Source organism: Schistocerca piceifrons, chromosome 8, assembly GCF_021461385.2.
Source record: "Schistocerca piceifrons isolate TAMUIC-IGC-003096 chromosome 8, iqSchPice1.1, whole genome shotgun sequence".
NCBI classification, from domain to species: Eukaryota; Metazoa; Arthropoda; class Insecta; order Orthoptera; family Acrididae; genus Schistocerca; species Schistocerca piceifrons.
The window spans coordinates 222,696,854-222,719,060 of NC_060145.1; the positions used below are offsets into that span (position 1 = coordinate 222,696,854).

At 41.5% G+C, this 22,207-nt stretch overlaps 1 protein-coding gene across 1 annotated transcript in view; it reads right to left on the minus strand.

Moving 5' to 3' along the window:
* Positions 1-12,090: 12,090 nt before the first annotated feature.
* LOC124712224 overlaps positions 12,091-22,207 on the minus strand; it is a 59,150-nt gene continuing 49,033 nt past the window's right edge. The window contains exon 6 of the mRNA XM_047242518.1: positions 12,091-12,273. Within this exon, the coding sequence (XP_047098474.1) occupies positions 12,091-12,273 (183 nt within the window). The remainder of the gene's footprint in view (positions 12,274-22,207) is intronic.

Here is a 22,207-nt window from a genome sequence, read left to right on the forward strand (position 1 = left end):
CAGTGCGGTTCGTAATGCCATAACCAGCGAACTTCAGGAGCAAATAAACCGGACTGTGAAAGTGCCGCGAACAAGACTTTGTTGTGACCGACACGGACAGTGCTCTTATGCGAATCAACTTTGCTGGCATTGATGTTCACGTGGTGAAACTATTGTCTTTCGCGTCCTATCGAACTGTGAAAGTGGAGACTTTAATGAACTGTGTAGTATATTTGACTTTCAATGACGTTACAGAAGTTTGAACTATGAGATGGTTCAAACGGCTCTGAGCATTATGGGACTTAACATCTGTGGTCATCAGTCCCCTAGAACTTAGAACTACTTAAGCCTAGCTAACCTAAGGACATCACACACATCCATGCCCAAGGCAGAATTCGAACCTGCGACCGTAGCGGTCACGCGGTTCCAGACTGAAGCGCCTAGAACCGCACGGCCACACCGGCCGGCAACTACGAGAACAGAGAGGACATTGCTTGCGGTGTGCATCACGTAAAATGAACAATTCTATGAACCGTGTATTTGTGGCTACGGCTATATGAATGTGACGAACTGTGTAGTTATGGACGAAAGTGTCACGGACAGTGCACAAAGTGTATAAACGAACGCTGTCTACGTAATGTGTTTTGCAAGAGGGGACATGTCAACGACGGTCGCATACCAGCCTCTTGTGGTTTGTTGATCGCGACTGGGTTACTGATACAGCTGTGCAAAAACTTCATTCGCGTTTCGCCGGAGAAGATTAACAAGCGGAACAGTCTGTATCATGCTCACAACATCGTAACCCGCCGACGAGCTGCCCAGCGCAACGCTTCGTATGCAACGAAAAGTTATGATATTTCGCTGAACGCTATCCCTGGTCTAAAAACTTTCTTTCTCTATTAAATGGTTCAAATGGCTCTGAGCACTATGCGACTTAACTTCTGAGGTCATCAGTCGCCTAGAACTTAGAACTAATTAAACCTAACTAACCCAAGGACATCACACACATCCATGGCCGAGGCAGGATTCGAACCTGCGACCGTAGCGCTTTCTCTATTAGAAGTAGTAGAATTATGGACTCTATTCAAATCAGTTCTTTGCTTGTTTATGTTTGCTTTCTGCTATCGAAAATAGAAGTACCATTAGTGAACTAATAGTTGCACGGTAGCCATTGTTGAAACACCAGTAAATATAAACTTTATAAACTTCTTCCTCTCATTAGAACTATTTCTCCGTGCATGTCAAAATTATTGCAGCCGCATTATTGTAGGTGAATTTATATATTGTTATGAGTACAGCAAAGTGATAGTGACTAATAAAAGTATTTTGGCGCGAAATACGGCTGTGCCCGTAAATTATAGCGACCACCATAATTGCCTGAGATCCGACCAATGACATAAAAGCTGCTACCTCACCACTGGCGTATTTCCTGCAGTGAGCGCGAATCATATGTCGGTTGGCAAAACACGGGGAAATGTTTACACATTATTAAAAGCTTTTATATTATATTGCTACGAGTCGTAGTATTGAGAGATGCTGGTTATACTGAAAAGTGAGTAGATGTATGGTGAATCCCCCCTCCCAGTTTACATGTACTTATTAACAGTGTTGTATGCGAATAACGCAATTTTGTCACCTTTTCTAAATTCTGTCAGATATTGTCTTTGATGTTTTTGAAGTTTCGGATGGTATATACACAAGTTCGTTGACTCAGGTTATTTTTAGAGCAGTTTCTCGTAAACACTCAGTTTCTCAGTTCATAAGTAGTTTGGTTTTCCAACTAGAATTTTGGGTGACTTCACAGTTCAGATTTTGATAATTATTTTTCCAGTGGGGTGAAGCCATCACAATGTCGAACGCGGAATGGAACTGTCGTGACCCTGAATGCGAATCCAGTGTGCTAACCACTGTACCATGGCGCTAAGACGGACAGAGTGCTTGCATTGTGCATATAACACTTAGAGTATATATATCTATGGAGTGAGCATAGTCTACTACGCATTTCCTCAACATCGTACCGGGCTAGTTACGTGGTTTTGGAACGACGTTGATTGTCTACAATTTGCGGTAGTAACGAAACTTGAATATTGCACTATTCGCCTTGTTTTATGTACGTTTCTGCATTTTTGATTTTTAGTAACAACTATGTATTGTCGTTGCTACGGATGTAAATCGAAGTATGTGAAACGAGGGCCAGTTCCTTTTCACAGGTATGTATAACAAATGTACCACTGTAAATGTCTTCTTGATATGAGGCACCTGGTACGTTGAAAAATATCGAGGCATGTTATTGGAAAGCCTTGTATTGTAGAGACAATTTCTGCGATTTTACGGCTATGTGTTTTTGAGACACGTGTTAATACTAGACGAATCTGGAAGCCTGTCTGAGTAAACCCAGTCAGTATGAAGGTAATGTTAATATGCAGACAAAATTTATACATGATAGCCTGATCAATTCCTTCAATTTATGCAGGTTATCAAATCTTATGTGCACCTGCAGGGTGACAATTATTGAACTACATGAAATAAAATTGTCATAACTTCTGAACGGTTTGCGCTAGAACGTTCAAACTGCACGCCTGGCAGCGGGGCATGATGGAAATTAGTGTCCGCATGTATGGTGTGGTTTAGCGACGAAGCCCACTTTCATTTGGATGGGTACGTCAGTAAGCAAAACTGGCGCATTTGGGGGACTGAGAATTCTCATTTCGCCATCGAGAAATCTCTTCACCTCGATGGGTGATTGTGTGTTACGCAATATCCAGTCACGGAGTAATCGGTGCGATACCCCTTGATGGCACGGTGACGGTGACTACCGAACGGTACGTTATCCAAAGTGACCCTGATTTCGAGAAGATGTGGTTCATGCAAGACGGAACTCGATCCCATCGAAGCAGGAGATGTTCGATGACCTGGAGGAGCACTTTGAAGACCGCATTCTGTTACCCAAAGGCCACTGGCATTGGCCTCGATTGGCCGCCATATTCCCCTGATCTGAACACATGCTACTCCATTTTGGGGCTATCTTAAAGACAAGGCGTACAGCAATAACCCGAAAACTATTGCTGAGCTGAAAACAGCCATTCAGGAGGTCAACGACAGCATCGATGTTCCGATACTTCAGCGGGTCATACAGAATTTCGCTATTCGTCTGCGCGAAATCATCGCCAATGGTGACAGGCATATCGAACATGTCATAACCTAAATTCGAATATCTATAGTGACGTTTACATGCTGAATTAAGTGTGCACGCCGCAGTTTGTAACTAATTTCCTTTTTTTCATGTAGTTGAATAAGTGTCGACTTGTAAGTATTTCTGCATGAGATAGCTTCGTATACAGCGTCTTTGTAACGTAATGAATTAGAACAGACTCGACAATATGAATCACTGCAATAGAAAACGTGAAAAAGTATTGACGGCTGTCAGGTCTTTTATTACTTCAAAATTCGACCATTGATCTTGTATTTTTAATTTTTTGTGTGTAGCACATGGTTTTACTTTCCTGAAGAGATGGCGGAAACATGTTGTAGTCCAAATTGCTTACCGTATTTACTGTAACAATTTCGTACTTACAAATGCATTGTCTTTTCCTGACACTTTGGCGTCGTCTGCAGTGTCATTGTAACGTAATTAAGTAGAACAGAGACTCGACGATATGAATAAGTATCACAGAAAACGTGAAAAAATATTGTTAACTGTCACTTCTTATTCCGCTACTGAAAAACCGTAAATAAAGTGGAATCTGTGCTATGATACTGTGACGAAAATGCACAGTACCATTTCTCTTCACATATTTAAGGCAACTTCAGTTCCTTGTGTCAAATTGTTAAGATGTCTGTAAAACGTGCATACGAAGTTTCTCTGACCTTCTGAAGTTGATCTATCCGTAGTAATGAAGTAATAACAATCAAAATTCGCTAAGGGCTATACGGTCCCAAAATCACGTGGCTTGTGCTGCAGCAGATGTTGCGGACAGAATTCTCGTTCTGCACATCCGAATGCTCACTCCATAGATATTTATACTTTGTAGTGTGACACTCTGTATGTGTTTGTTGAGTATGAATTTGTTGTTGTAGTTTGAATTATGTTTTGTTGTTGTACTTGCTGAAAAGGATCCACTTCTCTTGGTCCTTTTTCTAAAATTTAATTTCAGAATTGGAAAGAGACTCCTATCATATCATTACGTAGCATCTAACATACTAAGTATATTACTATCAACTACATTTGATATTTCGCTTCCGGCTTGTGGTTGACCAACAGGCGAACACACTACGTAATTTTGTCCATTCGTGAAACACATTACTTTTTAAATTCACTCGGCAGCATTGGAATATTTGTCCTTGTATTTTATTCACAGGCATAATGTACACTAGCCTTGCACGAAATTGGAACCTTTCAAGGCTGAATGGTAAGTTAGCTGAAATGAGTGATATCCTCGGTATGAGTAACTGGCTTGTCTTCTTCTTTTTCGGTTAATCTTCCCGGTTTTGCGGTAGTATTTCGGAATTTTGTGCGAGAGCGTACATCGAACTGCAAGCGAAATCAGAAATTATTTTGGGAAATATACGCTTTCGTCTCGGTTCAGCATTGTATGAATGGATTTAAATTTTTTTCAAAATGGTTCAAATGGCTCTGAGCACTATGGGACTTAACATCTGAGGTCATCAGTCCCCTAGAGCTTAGAAGTACTTAAACCTAACTAACCTAATGACATCACACTAATCCATGCCCGAGGCAGGATTCGAACCTGCGACCGTAGCGGCCGCGCGGTTCTAGGCTGAAGCGCCTAGAACCGCTCGGCCACGCCGGCCGGCAATATTTTTTCCCCTCTGGTATCATATTCAGTATTCGCTGATTTGTTTGTTAAACTATGTCTTTTGTTTTTGTTTCTAAAACCGTTCATTCACACAACCGTTCTTCTTTTACGTAGTTTCTATAAGCGGATACACTTTTTTTGGGTATGTTGTACTTGAATCTTTTCTACGTTGTACAACTTTTCATTTAAGACGCTTACGTGCCGTTTCCAAATCGTATTCTACAGCATTCGAGAATATTCCAGAACATTCGACAACAACTGAGAATATTAGTAGAAGCTCGAGAAAATTATAGAACACACTCGAATTTTTCAGTTGAAAAATACACTGCTTAACAAAAAAAGTGAAACACTCAGAAGAGGAGGAGGAACGAAGAGGCGATATGAGATGTTATTCCAAAGATTACTAAACAGTCAGATTTGCAAAGAACATGGCCGTTTAGGACCACTTATCAGTATGACGTTGCACCCCCTCTGGCCTGAATACATACACTGATTTCGGATGGGAAGCCGTTGTGTTCTCTTCTGAGGCAAGCTGGCCTGAAACTGTTGAAACTGGTCCCTCAATAGTCCCAGATACTGGCGCTGCGGCGGAGCTGAGGTCCGAGCTACACTGAAGCGCCAAAAAAACTGGTATAGGCATGCGTATTCAAATACAGAGATTTGTAAACAGGCAGAATAGGGCGATGCGATAGGCGACACCTATATAAGATAACAATTGTCTGCTGCAGTTGTTAGATCGGTTACTGCTGCTACAATGGCAGGTTATCAGGATTTAAGTGAGTCTAAACGTGGTGTTATAGTCGGCGCACGAGCGATGAAACACAGCATCTCCAAGGTAGGGGTGAAGCGGGGATTTTCCCGTACGACCATCTCACGAGTGTGCCATGGATATCAGGAATCCAGTAAAACATCAAATCTCCGACATCGCTGCGGCTGGAAAAAGAATATGCAGGAACGGAACCAACGATGACTGAAGAGAATCGTTCAACGTAACAGAAGTGCAACCCTTCCGCAAATTGCTGCAGATTTCAATGTTGGACCATCAACAAGTGTCAACGTGTGAACTACTCAAAGAAACACCATCGATATTACCTTCCGGAACCGAAGGCCCACTTGTGTACCCTTGATGGCTGCAGGACACAAAGCTTTACGCCTCGCCTGGTTCAAATGGCTCTAAGCACTATGGGACTTAACATCTGAGGTCATCAGTCCCCTAGACTTAGAACTACTGAAACCTAACTATCGTAAGGACATCACACACATCCATGCCCGAGGAAGGATTCGAACCTGCGACAGTAGCAGCGCCTCGCCTGGACCCGTCAACACCGACATTGGACTGTGGATGACTGGAAATATGTTGCTAGGTTGGATGAGTCTCGTTTCAAATTGTATCGAACGTACGGTCGTGTGCGGGTATGGAGACAACCTCAAGAATCCATGGACCCTGATGTCAGCAGGGGAGTGTTCAAGCTGATGCAGACTCTGTAATGGTGTGGGGCATGTGCAGTTGGAGTGATATGGGACCCGTGGTACGTCTAGATACGACTCTGACAGGTGACATATACGTAAGCATCCTGTATGATCACGTGCATCCAATCACGTCCATTGTGCGTTCGGACGGACTTAGGTAGTTCCAGTAGGACATTGCGACACACCACACGTCCGGAATTGCTACAGAGTGGCTCCAGGAACACTCTTCTGAGTTTAAACATTTCCCCTGGCCGCCAAACTTCCCAGCATATCCGGTACACTTTGCAACGTGCTGTTCAGAAGCGATCTCCACCACCTCGTACTCTTACGGATTTATGGTCAGCCCTGTCGGATTCATAGTGTCAATTCACTTCAGCACTACTTCAGACATTACCACGTCGTGTTGCGGCACTTCTGCGTGCTCGCAGGGGTCCTTTGCGGTATTAGGCAGGTGTACCAGTTTCTTTGGCTCTTCAGTGTATGTTCTACCAGGGACTGATCTGGGAATCTTGGTAGCAAAGAGAGTTCCTCAACATCACGCAAACAGTTCTTCTTAGAGATATGTGTCACATGTGTATGATCATTGTCCCATTGAAAAATGAAACCACAATACTCTCGTATGAGAGGTAACACGTGAGGACGCAGTAAGTCCGTGTCGTACCGGTGTGCCGTCATAGTTCCCTTAGTCACTACTCGTACCTGATGACTCTCCTCACGATGGAACTGGGAGTGACACTGTTGCGCCTCTCCAAAACATTGAAAGTATGGGACCTCTCCATAGTTCCCCGCAATACTTGCTGACTATGGCCATCCAGCGTAGTTCAGAACCGCAGTTCATCTCTGAACACGATGTGACGCCATTCATCAGCAATCCATGCTTCCCAGTCACAGCATTACTCTAGATGCAGAGGTTTGTACTCTGGTGTTGATGGCAGCCGACACATCTGACGGTAATTCCCTAGTCTGGCTGTTGCTAATCTCCAACCGATAGTGCTTGTTCTCGGATGGCAGGCGCACATGTGTAGAGGTTACGATGTGCTTGGTGCACTATATGGCTATACCGCATTGTGGTGTCAGATGTAGTTGACCGGAATCTTGATGTCGAGTATGCCTGCCCTCACATTCTCATGCAGTTCGGCAGTGGGCCACTGTCACATACGAATGCCCCACAAATCTGGATACTGTACGTTTCGACCAGCTGGCCAAATGGAGATATACAGCGAGGCCACTTTCACTCTCTCCCAGGGACTGATAACGCTACCTCACACTAGTATGGGGCATCTCCGTGTCCTTCACAGTCATTACTCAACATCTGATTCTGTTCGCACCCCTTATATTAAACCCTACGAGGCCCCCTAACAACATTAAAGACGACCAACATTAACGCACTATATTGACCGTTCTACCTGTCACAGAGGATTGCATCATTTACGTACCCGCAGATGATGTGCATGTGAACGAAGCTACACTGACATCCAACCATGTCTTCTGGGCGCTTCACCTTTTTTCATCAGGCATACATCGATGTGAAAGAGACAGTTGATGTCCTAGTGACCACTACGATGTGACGACGACCGCTTCAAAAAACAGTTATTATCACCACAGTCACAATAGTTACCACCACGGAACCACTATAGCGCACAAGAGAGAAACCAAGGATAGCAGTGGACACAAAAACCAGTGATTGGTGGTGGCTGGTTTAGTAGGTATCGTGAACTTCACCCTGTAATGGTACTTGAATTACGCAACCATTACGGCACCTCACCTGAACCTCTCGATACCAGCTATATTCTACTGTGTTTCTGCAAAGTAGTTGACATATTTCTGAGACAACATTCTGATTTGATTTCATTTGTGATACATAGATATTTATATTGCAATGATATTATTCTTATGTGTATTCTTTCTTTTGTCACTATGATCTTTGACGTACTTGTAACTCTGACTTTTGGGCGCGTAAACGATAGTTAGGTTAGTTGTTAACTTGTTAGAGAGTCGGACCTTGAGAAAGTCAAGTCTTGTACGTCGTGTAGGAAAGACGCGTATTGTAGTCCGCTTATAAAATGTGTACTTTAACAGTGACTGTGAGGAAGATGTTTTCAAGTGTGTTTTGTATTGTGAAGTGATGTTTTGTGTTTACGTAATATTGCAATTAAAAGGAAGTGTAACTTAAATTCGGAGTGCTGATTGCTTTTTTTTACATCACCATTGTCCTGCAAAAGTGTAATCTTCAAGAATGATTTGTGAAGCGCATCTACAAAACTTTTGAATATAGCAGAATAAAACCTAGGCCTTTTTGCATCCGAGCTTGGAATCATAACCACCTAGATTTTCAACGATTGAGCCATGATAATACGAGACCAGCGTGGGAAACACAAAAAGATGAGTGCCTAGTTTTTTGATTATTACATGAAATGACTTTATTAACTGTGCTCTAATGACACCTGCCACATAATATGACTGTTGTTGCCCGAAAATGCAGTATTTAGCAGTGTGAGCAACACCACAATCGTTATTAAATTCTGACCTTTGTTGTGGTAGGGTTGTTAGAACCCACAAACACTGTATGTTAGATATACACAGGGTGCCACATTTATCTGTGCCGCCCCAAATAACTTGTTGTCCACAAGTAAGTAAAAAATATACCAGGGGGTCATGAACTCAGATGGTTAGCTTTTTTGTAACTTTGTTCTTTACGGAGATATGAACAGTAGTACTTCTCTTTTAAGTGACAGCCCATGTTTTTTACTCGGTAATCCACTTCGTCTGCTCGAGACCTGTTCACAGAAGTGTCACATCGTGCCATTCACATAAACATGACGTTATTACAAACATAACACAAAACTTACTAGAACGCATTGCAGGAGCAGATTACTGTTTAACGTCTCATCAACAAGGATGTCATTAGAGACGAAGCACAAGCTCTTTCAGAGGAACCATCTCGGCAGTTGCCTGAAGCGATTTAGGAAATCATGGAAAACCCGGACCCGGGCTTGAACCGTCGTCCTCCGAATGCGTGTCCAGTGTGCTAACCACTGCGCCACCCTCATTGCAGGTACTCGGCGTAACGTAACTCGTCCACTTGCTTGAGCTGACAGTAAACAAATGGAAACAAGGAAAATGGACACAGGTTATTCAGTTAGCGATCTTCAGTTGAAGGTTTACAGTGTACACCGACGAAGAGAACGTACAAATGCAACTCATCTATGGAGCAAGGAAGTTACCAGAACAGTAATTGCAATAATGTTTTCTCATTTACAAGACTGACGCATGTAGTGAAGTAAAAATGAAATGAAATTAACGTGTGGCATTTTTGGCCGCAATGCTCCATCGGGAAGTTTGGCCGCCAAGTACAAGTTTTATTTCAGTCGACACCACATTGGACGACGTGCGTGTGGGGTATGAGGATGAAATGATGAAGAGGACAACACAACACCCAATCCAATAGAAAATTTCCAACCTCGCCGGAAATCGAACCCAGTCCCGCTGCATGGGAGGCAAGCACGTTACCACTCAGGTAAGCAGGTGGACTGTAGTAATGTACTTTAGTACTTTCAAACGAAATTTTGTGTGCAGTAACTGCAGTCCTTGGCTGAGAACTGTATCATCACTTTTCTCTTAATGTGGCTGAAGGCAGGCTTAACGCTACTCAGGTAGAGGAACTCTACAAGAGAGTGATATCCTGACAAGAACCGACGTCCCGACAGATGGTTTGTTGTCCTGTTGTGACGCTTCAGGAATCGTAGAAACACAGACGAAACCGCCGAAGTTACTATTACCGCTTCTGTTTCAATGATTCCGCATGTGAGCAAACCAGAAATTTTCCTCCCATGTTCTTTTCACTGGTGAATGTTCATTCTCAGACGAAGAACAGATAAATTTCAAGAACACACATTATTGATCCAGCGAAAACCCACGATTGTTTAGAGGGGTGTAACTCCAAAGTTATTGGATAGATCTTGAGAGAGAAGGTGGGTTACCGAATAAAAATCTAGGGCATTATTTAAAAAAGACGGAGTGCTGTTTATATCATCATAACGAACAAAGCTACAAGGAAGGCATCATGATGTTTAGTGTCCTCTGGTAGGTAGCAGGTAAGCGACATCTGCTTGATATTTTTTTTCTGTGGTGGACAAAAAGATATTTTGGGACATCAAGATGGAACAGCATATATAGATGACATGTCTAATATTATTGTAAACTATCTTGGCGCCCGCTGCTACGCACGCGTCTGGGTAGCAATTACAACAAAAATAATTTTATTAACATATATTAGACCACTCAAAAATGAATGTGTTAAAGAACTGTTGCTTTTTCTATGCCAATTTGTCGTGATGACTGTTAAATGGCTTTCTTTGACTTAGTTCACGAACTGCAACACCTTCTAAACGTTTCACGCTAATTAAGGCCATAGAAGCATGGTATTTTCCGAATGTACTTTTGACCGAAAAGTGATTCTGATAGCTGGAATAGGAGTTTTTTTTGTTAATCCTGCCGTTTGGCTTCCTGTGGCAACACTTCTATAGAAATTTTCGTCCCCTAATACACATCTCTAACAGAGAGGTCTCATACCAATTTTCATTGATTTAGCTTTAAAACTTATTCAGTATAACAATATACCGGGTGATCAAAAAGTCAGTATAAATTTGAAAACTTAATAAACCACGGAATAATGTAGACAGAGAGGTAAAAATTGACACACATGCTTGGAATGAGATGGGGTTTTATTAGAACCGAAAAAAACACCCCATATTGCCAGACGCGTGAAAGATCTCTTGCGCGCGTCGTTTGGTGATGATAGTGTGCTCAGCCGCCACTTTCGTCATGCTTGGCCTCCCAGGTCCCCAGACCTCAGTCCGTGCGATTACTGGCTGTGGGGTTACCTAAAGTCGCAAGTGTATCGTGATCGACCGCCATCTCTAGGGATGCTGAAAGACAACATCCGACGCCAATGCCTCACAATAACTCCGGACATGCTTTACAGTGCTGTTCACAACATTATTCCTCGACTACAGCTATTGTTGACGAATGATGGTGAACATATTGAGCATTTCCTGTAAAGAACATCATCTTTGCTTTGTCTTACTTTGTTATGCTAATCATTGCTATTCTGATCAGATGAAGCGCCATCTGTCGGACATTCTTTGAACGTTTGTATTCTTTTGGTTCTAATAAAACCCCATGTCATTCCAATCATGTGTGTCAATTTGTACCTCTCTGTCTACATTATTCCGTGATTTATTCAGTTTTCAAATTTATACTGACTTTTTGATCACCCGGTATTTTCAAAAAAAAAAAAAAAAAATTCATCACCTATTTCACCCCCCTCCAGAGGTTGAATTTCCGAAAACAGTGAAACACTTACTCGTATTTTTTTATTTTTAACTGTGAAGAAACTTTCGATTTTTCATATATTTAGATTCAAAAATGCTTTCATAATGAAATATTTCCATAAAAACTTTCACCCTTTAAGGGCTGATTTCCAAAAACGCTGAAACGCGTATTTTTCTTATTTCTAACCGAGAAAACAAATATAAATTTTCATAGACTCAGCTTTAAATATGTCTTCATTCCCTATTTCGCCCCCCCTATGGGTTGAATGCCCAAAAACACTTATTTTTTTATATCTAACCGGGACGTCAAATACCAATTTCAATAGATGCTACATTATAGTGCTTTAGTAGTTCTTCAATAATATTTTTTTTAAAACTAAGTTTTTGCATCAGTAATAATTATGACAAGTTAAATATTTGTGTGGTTGAATTACGTGCCCGAATGAACAGTGCTGCTGAAAGCAATAAACGGTTCACGAGGGGCGACGTAACTAGGCTATGGGGACAGTGGTGCCCACCTGGAGCAGCGTCTCCCTGGACAGCGAGTAGAGGCCGCAGACGCGGATGACGAGCGCCTGCGAGGAGCGGACGCAGAAGACGATCAGCAGCCGGCGGAAGCGGCCGTCTGCGGCCGGCCAGTCGCAGCTGAACGCCGACGCGGGCAGCCGCTCGCTCTGAAGCAAACGCGGTACCAGGTAACACGTGCACCAGCTCAGCCACTCAAACATGAGTTACCACACGTTTTGTCAAACCTGCAAGATTATCATGTGTGTGGTACATCATCTTACTACATTTACAATTACATCTTAACAGCCGTGGCGAACTACAGACCTATATCATTGACGTCGGTTTGCATTAGGGTTTTGGGGCATATACTGTATTGAAACATTATGAATCACCTCGAAGGGAACGATCTATTGATACGTAATCAGCATGGTTTCAGAAAACATCGTTCTTGTGCAACGCAGCTAGCTCTTTATTCGCACGAAGTAATGGCCGCTATCGACAGGGGACCTCAAGTTGATTACGTATTTCTAGATTTCCGGAATACTTTTGACACCGTTCCTCACAAGCTACTTCTAATCAAGCTGCGGGCCTATGGGGTATCGTCTCAGTTGTGCGACTGGATTCGTGATTTCCTGTCAGGGAGGTCGCAGTTCGTAGTAATAGACGGCAAATAATCGAGTAAAACTGAAGTGATATCAGGTGTTCCCCAGGAAAGCGTCCTGAGACCTCTGCTGTTCCTGATCTATATAAACGACCTGGGTGACAATCTGAACAGTTCTCTTAGGTTGTTCGCAGATGATGCTGTAATATACCGTCTAGTAAGGTCATCCGAAGACCAGTATCAGTTGCAAAGCGATTTAGAAAAGATTGCTGTATGGTGTGGCAGGTGGCAGTTGATGCTAAATAACGAAAAGTGGGAGGTGATCCACATGAGTTCCAAAAGAAATCCGCTGGAATTCGATTACTCGATAAATAGTACAATTCTGAAGACTGTCAATTCAACTAAATACCTGGGTGTAAAAATTACGAACAACTTCAGTTGGAAAGACCACATAGGTAATATTGTGGGGAAGGCGAGCCAAAGGTTGCGTTTCATTGGCAGGACACTTAGAAGATGCAACAAGTCCACTAAAGAGACAGCTCACACTGCACTCGTTCGTCCTCTGTTAGAATATTGCTGCGCAGTGTGGGATCCTTACCAGGTGGGATTGACGGAGGACATCGAAAGGGTGCAAAAAGGGCAGCTCGTTTTGTATTATCACGTAATAGGGGAGAGAGTGTGGCAGATATGATACGCGAGTTGGGATGGAGGCCATTAAAGCAAAGACGTTTTTCGTCGCGGCGAGATCTATTTACGAAATTTCAGTCACCAACTTTCTCTTTCGAATGCGAAAATATTTTGTTGAGCCCAACATACATAGGTAGGAATGATCATCAAAATAAAATAAGAGAAATCAGAGCTCGAACAGAAAGGTTTAGGTGTTCGTTTTTCCCGCGCGCTGTTCGGGAGTGGAATGGTAGAGAGATAGTATGATTGTGGATCGATGAATCCTCTGCCAAGCACTTAAATGTGAATTGCAGAGTAATCATGTAGATGTAGATGTACGAGGGTCGGTCAAAAAGTAATGCCTCCCGTTTTTTTTCTACTTAAAGAAATTAAGTTAAGTGAAAAATTTGAATTTGGCGCCATTCCTCAAACCTCCTTCTGCAATCCACTGCAGTAGTAACTTTCTGTGTCAACAGGTGGCAGCACAGCAGAAGTTTGTAAGATGGCCGACATCGATGTTCGTTTGAGACAGCGTTGTGTGATTGAATTCTTGAATGCAGAAGGTGAAACGCCCATACGCATTCATGAAAGACTGAAGAAGGTGTATGGTGTTGTGACAGTGGATGTCAGCACTGTTAGACGATGGGTTCGTCGTTGTAAGGAAGCTGAAGGGCAAACACCGTTGACTGACGAAAAGCAGAGCGGCAGGGCGGTGAGTGCAGTGACTCCACACAACATTCAGCAAGTTGATGACATCATTCGTGGTGACCGTCGGGTGACTGCAGATGAAGTGTGTCGCATTATTTCTCTTAGTAAAGGCAGTGTGATCACGATTATTAAACAATTGGGGTACTCAAAAGTTTGTGCACGGTGGGTTCCAAGAATGTTAACCGATCAGAATAAAGAGGCAAGGAAAACAATAGCCTCCCAACACTTGCAGCGCTTCCGTTTGGAGGGAGATGAGTTTCTGAAAAAAATTGTGACCGGGGACGAAACATGGGTGCATTTTTTTGAACCCGAATCAAAGAGGCAGTCAATGGAGTGGCGTCACACAAGCTCGCCGAGGAAGAAAAAATTCAAAACTGTGCGATCGGCAGGGAAAGTTATGGCAACAGTTTTCTGGGATACAGAGGGTGTGATTCTGGTTGATTTTTTGGAGCAGGGATGCACAATAAATTCTGTTCAATACGTCACAACCCTCAACAAACTTAAAGCACGTCTTCAGCGAGTTCGCCCAACAAAATCAATGGCAGATGTTCTTCTTTTGCATGACAATGCAAGACCACACACCAGTCGTCACACCTCTGACGAGATTGTCAAAATTGGATGGGAAGTTTTGCCTCATCCCCCATACAGCCCTGACCTGGCACCATCAGACTTCCATCTGTTCGGGCCACTAAAAGAAGCTCATCGTGGGATTCATTTTGAAGATGAGGAGGCCGTCAAAACATCCGTGCGTCAATGGCTTAGGAAGCAGAGCTGTGATTTTTACCGTGCTGGGATACATGCCCTTGTTCAAAGATGGACCAAAACTGTAGAGATGGGCGGAGATTACATTGAAAAATGACAAAATGATCCTCAATGTTGTGGTTTTCAACCTATGTAATTGCATTTAAATTTCCTGACAATTAAACGTAGCAAAAAAAATAGGAGGCATTACTTTTTGACTGACCCTCGTATTATGTACTATGTCACCTAATCGTTCTCCTGCTCCAGCTGCGAATGCTCCTCGGGAGAAAGGACGGTGACATTCGAATACTAAAGTTGCAACAAAACTAAAAGATTATACAGTGTGTAAAACCGAAGAGAAAAAGAAACTGGTACACCTGCCTGATATCGTTTAGGGCCCCCGTGAGCAAACAGAAGTGCCTCAACACGACGGGGCATGGACTCGACTAATGTCTGAAGTAGTGCTGGAGGGAACTGACACCATGAATCCTGCAGGGCTGTCCACAAATCATCTGTTCTCAAAAGAAAATTTACTGTACCCATACGGGACAGCTATAGTAAAGTTGCATTAGTCGGTTTTTATTAAACTTTTTTAACTCCTAACATCACACTAAAAATAATAAAGTTTACTGCAATGGAGAAACAATAGAGATTCCAACAGGTCAGTGTAATTTGGAAAACTTAGAAAAATTTATTCATTCGAAAAAGCCTAATATTCACATGAAAGCAGATGAAATTGTAAATAGAGTTGTCATTGCGAGTGATGTAAAATTTTTGATGCATATAAAAGGTAGTATTGGCAGTGTACTAAGATTTAATAATCAAACTATTAAAGCTAATGAAAAGACTGTTGCTTAAGATGTTCCTAAAATTATTCCATTCGAATTAATAAATATAAATTTTAATTTGGTTTATGGGGTGTTTGTAAAGCATAGCGATCATTTTCATCAAGAAACTAATATTATTGCCTCATTCAAGCCTAGTGTCGGATTTGGTGGGCCAATAATTCACAAACCAAGGTATTCTGTAAATATTCCTATTTTTGAGCCAATTCAAGATTTAGAAATTACTATAACCGATGGAAATGATAATTTGATTGACTTCAATGGTGCTTGTGCACCAGTTATTTTAGAAATTTCTTAATGTTTTTTATTCTTAAATAAATCAGTGACAGCTATGAACTGCGTCAAGAGTTAGCAGTTTTACTCATTGCCTGTGAATGAGGAAAAGAAAATAGAATCTCCCCAACAAGAACATAGAGATTAATATAAATATTGGAGATCGTTGGGTTCATGCTAATCATGCCCAATTATACATGAACTTCAGTATTATTGGAACTGATGGTACAGATTATCCAAATTATGATAGTAAATCCAATAAAAAATTAATTGATAATTATGTAGAAAAACTGTTCGATGTTATCACCATAAAGAAAGGAAACAATATTGTGTCTAAATTAGAATTTACGTTTATTTCTTCATCAGCTCTTATTCGATTGACTTCCACTCTAGCCAATGAGCTAACCATGGAAGGACATATTCTTAATAATGGAGAGCTAAAAAAAATAACTAAAATGTAGTGCTTTATCCATTACAATTGTTTGGGGGATTTTTTTAAAGGTTATAAAGGAACAATGTGGGAAGGAGAATTAACAGTAATTTTTACATGGTCGTCAAGTGTTGGAGATTCTATTCTTTGTTGGACAAACCGTACCCAAGCTGGAGTTGAAGATGTGACAACACTTCCAAAAGAAGAAAAAATTGTCGTAGAATTGATGAAAATTCGTGTTTCAGTGGTTAAATTTGAACCAGGATACTTGCTTGAATTAGAGTAAGATAGACTTAAAAATCCGAAATTTCCCCTAACTATCTTTGAACTACAAACTGTAGAGATTGCTGGATTGGATGAAAAGAGAAATTTCGAGTTAGATATTACAAATTTCTATAACCATGCAGAATTCATCTTAATTGTTTTCCAGACTAAAAGGAAAATAATCAGTCAGTTGACTCTTCCTTATTCGATCATATTAAATTACAGAATATGTATGTTAAAAAAAGGGAGAAATGAAGATTTCCTCAAGAAATATGGAATCTAGATCCACCAAATAATTATCTAAAAGCGTATGACGCTTTCCTAGATTTTAAGAAAACTACGGAATTGAATGGCGCTGTTAATGCGAATCCGTTAAATTTTATTGAAAATTATCCTAATACGTCATAAATATGTATAGGAGAACTAATGTGTTAGCTACACAGAAAACTACAAGCAAATTGGTTGCCCCTTTTAATGAAAAAATTCCGAAAGACACAATTGCATATTTAGTAATGTATGGTAAGAAAAATGTGACATACGATTCACAACAGAATTACGGTTGAAAATTTTAATATAATTATTTTTTATTCTACATAAATGGGTACTCTACTGAAGAAACTAAGTAATGCAAGCAATTCTAATTTGTTTAAAAAGATTAGTGGGCTAGAAGTAAATGAATTGTATTACATTGCTGATTGTGAACGTTTAAAAACTAGATATGGAGAGAAAATTTGTATCGAACTCGATAATAAATTTAAAATTATTTTGCCAAGAAGGTTTAATAAAATAATAACTAATTGGGACTTTCAATTTTTAAAGATGCTTATATTAAACTAGAAAATAAAGGAATGAAGAAAACTAAAAATAATGATAACGAGTTTTACGATCTGGGGTTTGTTGTATGATTTTTTTTTATTGATTTAATTTTTTATATCTTATTTTGCGGGTGGGTGGGTTTTCTCGCTAAATTGTCTCTGCAAAAATTGTTTAAGAGTGCACCCAATGTACCCACTTACTACTGTCGTACGTAAAAATCCCCATTTCATTGCTACCACGGAGATGCTGTGTCTCATCGCTCGTGCGTCGACTACAACACCACGTTCAAACTCACTGAAATCATGGTAGCCTGCCATTGTAGCAGTAGTAACCGATCTAAAAGCTGCGCCAGATACTTGTATAGGAGTTGCCGACCTCAGCGCCATATTCTGCCTGTTTACATATCTCTGTATTTGAATACGCATGCCTATACCAGTTACTTTGGTGCTTCACTGTAAAACAAACGTTATTAACATTGTGCATCTTTATTCTTCATGTCTACACATTTATTTCTCAAAAAGTAACGCTGGCAACGAGAACATTTCTCCAAACAGGAGATAAGTTTGTTGATACTGTTACTGCAGAATCTATGACTTTGTTGACAGAGCCCCAAACTCATCTTGCTTGCACCATTTCATCGTTATCAAGGATAAGTCCTCAAAGGTTTTCTTTAAGTTTTAGAAAGAGATGAAAATCGAACTGGGCTAAGTCAGGACAATATAGAGGATGATCGATGACAGTGAACCTAAGGCGTGGGATTGTTCCGAATGCCGCATCGGTCGTTTTTGGCCTGGAACTGTCATGCTGAAGAAGAGGGCCCATTATGTGTGGATGAACTCTTCGAATTCGTGCTTTCTGTTTTCTGAGTGCCTCGCAGTACCTTGTGTAGCGTAGCAGGTGCCTTTAGGCATGAATTCCAAATACACAGCACCTTGAATATCCCAGAATACTATGAGCACGACTTTGCCTGCTGATGGCGTGGGCTTGAACTTTCTTGGCGTCGGTAACCCATTGTGCGGAACTCCATTAATACTTTCTGTTTTCGGGATGAAAGTGGTGAACCCAGCTTTCATCACCTGTCACAGTATTCTTAAGGAAACCATCACTCTCGGGATCACAAAACAAAAGGAATTGTTGACAGACGCCCAGCCTCCTTTGTTTCATGTCAGGAGTGAGCATTCGAGGCACCTACTGTGCACACAGTTTTCTGTATCTGAGTTCTGCAATGATGGCCTGTGCACGCTCACGTGATATGTCACACTTACTTGAGAGATGTATCTACGCCATCTGTCGATTTTTCTCAGTAGAACCTAGTTTATCTGGACCAGATCGAACCGAAGGTCATTCGGATCATCGAAAATCTGGATAATCCGAAAATTCAGAAACATAATAACACTGGTTAAATACCATAAACACAGACTCTGTATTTGTTTTCAGATAAATACACAAATTAGGCGTTACTTTCACTCAAATTTTGATAAGATATTGAAAAATCACGGCGATATTTATACACTAAAACAATCAAGTTTCTTTTCAGCCAGATTCGTGTGTCGTTTATGCGCACTACTGTTAGGCAGGCGTATCGTCAGCTTGTTGTTGTTGTTATTTTTGCCTGGCATTCCAAATAAACTACTGTTTTGTCCAGCTGCGTTGATGCCTCTATGTGTGTCATAATGTCTTCAGATAGAAAGCCATCCTCGTCAGTCACTGACAGCTGACGTATTTCATGTCGATCTTTCTATGTAACCCTGGCTGGCTGGTAAGTTCGGATCACCAATAGAAAACTTCTTGTATAAACGTATCGAGTTTTCCTGCAATATCTGGCCGAAATTCGGCATGGCATTCTCGCTATTTGCACTAAACAACACGAAAATTGCTCCATCTAGAAGATCAGTCTTTGTTTTTTATTTTTTTTTGTTCGTCCTGCGACTGCCTAACGTCCAAACTGTCCTTTTTCGCTATTTTGAAACAAAGCTCATCAAATTTTATCAATTTTCTTCCAAATCACACACCGTTAAAGATCAAACTCCAAATTTGGTAGCAACGTTTCTCATCAGTTCCTCTTTAATCATCATATGCAGTGCATCTAACTTTTTGTCCACGGACATCTCTTTGACGTTATTTGCCACTACAGAAAACGGGAGCATTTTTATGCAATTCCATATTAGCGTGTTAACAGACACCTAAAGAACACTATGTGATCAAAACTATCCGGACGCCTGGTTGAAAATGACTTAAAGTTCGTGACGCCCTCCATCGGTAATGCTGGAATTCAATATGGTGTTGGCCCACCCTTAGCCTTGATGACAGCTTCCACTCTCGCAGGCATACGTTCAGTCAGGTGTTGGAAGGTCTCTTGGGATATGAAAGCCCATTCTCCACGGAATGTTGCACTGAGGAGAGGTATCGGTGTCAGTTGGTGAGGCCTGGCACACCCCAAAGGTATTCTATGGGATTCAGGTCAGGACTCTGTGCAGGCCAGTTCATTACAGGGATGTTACTGTCGTGCAACTACTCCGCCACATGACATGCATTATGAGCAGGTGCTCGATCGTTTTGAAGGATCCAATCGCCATCCCGGAATTGCTCTTCAACAGTGGGAAGCAAGAAGGTGCTTAAAACATCAATGTAGGCCTGTGCTGTGATAGTGCCGCACAAAACAACAGGGGGTGCAAGCCCCCTCCATGAAAAAACGACCACACCATAACACCACCGCCTCCGAATTTTGCTATTGGCACTATACACCCTGGCAGATGACGTTCACCGGGCATTCGCCAACCCACACCTTGCCATCGGATCGCCACACTGTGTACCATGGTTCGTCACACAACACAACGTTTTTTCACTGTTCAATCGTCCAATGTGTACGCTCTTTACACCAAGCGAGGCGTCATTTGGCATTTATGGGCGTGATGTGTGGCTTATGAATAGCCGCTCGACCATGAAATCCAAGTTTTCTCACCTTCCGCCTAACTGTCGTAGTACTTGCTGTGGATGCAGTTTGGAATTCCTGTGTGATGGTCTGGATAGATGTCTGCGGTCTCTGTCAGACAACAGACGAGTTCGGTCTGTACGCTTTTGTGCTGTACGTGTCCTTCACGTTTCCACTTCACTATCACATCGGAAACAGTGGACCTAGGGATGTTTAGGAGTCTGGAAATCTCTGTTACAGACGTATGAGAAAAGTGACACCCAATCACCTGACCACGTTTGAAGTCTGTGAGTTCCCCGGAGCGCCCCATTCTGCTCTTTCACAATGACTAATGGCTACTGAGGTCGCTGCTATGGAGTACATCTACTTCTACATCTACGTGATTACTCTGTTATTCACAACGAAGTGCCTGCCAGAAGGTTCAATGAACCACTTTCAAGCGTTTCTCTATCGTTCCCTTCTCGATCGGCGCGGGAGAACCGCGAGCCGCCGGTCCATGGTGGCCGAGCGGTTCTAGGCGCTACAGCCTGGAACCGTGTGACCGCTACGGTCGCAGGTTCGAATCCTGCCTCGGGCATGGATGTGTATGGTGTCCTTAGGTTAGTTAGGTGTAAGTAGTTCTAAGTTCTAGGGACTGATGACCACAGCAGTTAAGTCCAATAGTGCTCAGAGTCATTTGAACCATTTTTGAACAACGAGCCCTGATTTCTCTGGTTACCTGCAGTGTTACTTAAACATCGATGGTTGACACATCCGATATTATCAATAATATTTTTAAAAACTAACGATGTTTCGATTAACTATCTATAGCGTCGAGCAGGTATTTGAAATGAAAAATACCTTTCTAAGGATTTTTATTGCTTAAAATACAAGAACAGAAAATATGCAAATTTTGTTTAATAAAAGGTCAGGTATTTAAATTCTTTTCCTTCAGTCTGTTGTTTAAAATACGGCATTAAAAGATACCCTCAAGGTGTGTAAATTCCTTCCTTTAGTCTGTTGTGTTTATAAGTAATCGTTTATACTGCCATAGAGAAAACCCTCTCTGCAGCAACTGAAGTCGCTGGACACTGCAGAAATTTAAAGGCCATTACACGCAACATACTATTACATTTTGAACAATATTCTAATACACAAGCATGCTTGTCTATTACAAGTTTTTGAAAATCTTGATGCAGGTCAATTATGGATCACTGACTGGTGAAACGACTTCAACGTTACGCTTTTGCTAATTGGGCAAAAAAAGTATATCATCCGGTTTAAAACTGTTAGACGTATCAGTAAACGTATAATCACAGCTAATGGATGCTTTTGTTTCAGGTATTTTCTTGTAGTTATGCGATGATAGCAGGATACTATTTGTGAAGTATTCTTGCAGCGTTCTCTGCCTCTTGAAATATCGTAAACAAGTTTTTAAACCTAGGATCTAATAATGTCACAAGCATATTAACAGTCAATGTGTTAAATTATTTCACTCGTTAGTTGACTGCTTTAATCAAGGAATCCAGAACACTTCGTCCTTCATTAGTTGTTAAGGTGCTTTACGAGTCTGAAAACTTTGCAGAAATACCTCGTATAAGAGGTAATTAAAGAAGTGGTGATGTGTGACTCATCTGAAATTGTTGCTGTTGCTACTTCGAAAGGTTCAAGAAGATCTATTATCTCTTGTGCAGCTAAGCAATTTTCTGCTGTGAGGGTAGGCAGTGCTTTTGAACTTCCATTGATCGCAATCTCAAGCCCACTTCATACTTCCAAAATTCTTTTGAGTGTGTGGAATGAGCTGTTCCATCGAGCCGGCACCTCTTTCATCAGTCTCAGTTCTTTT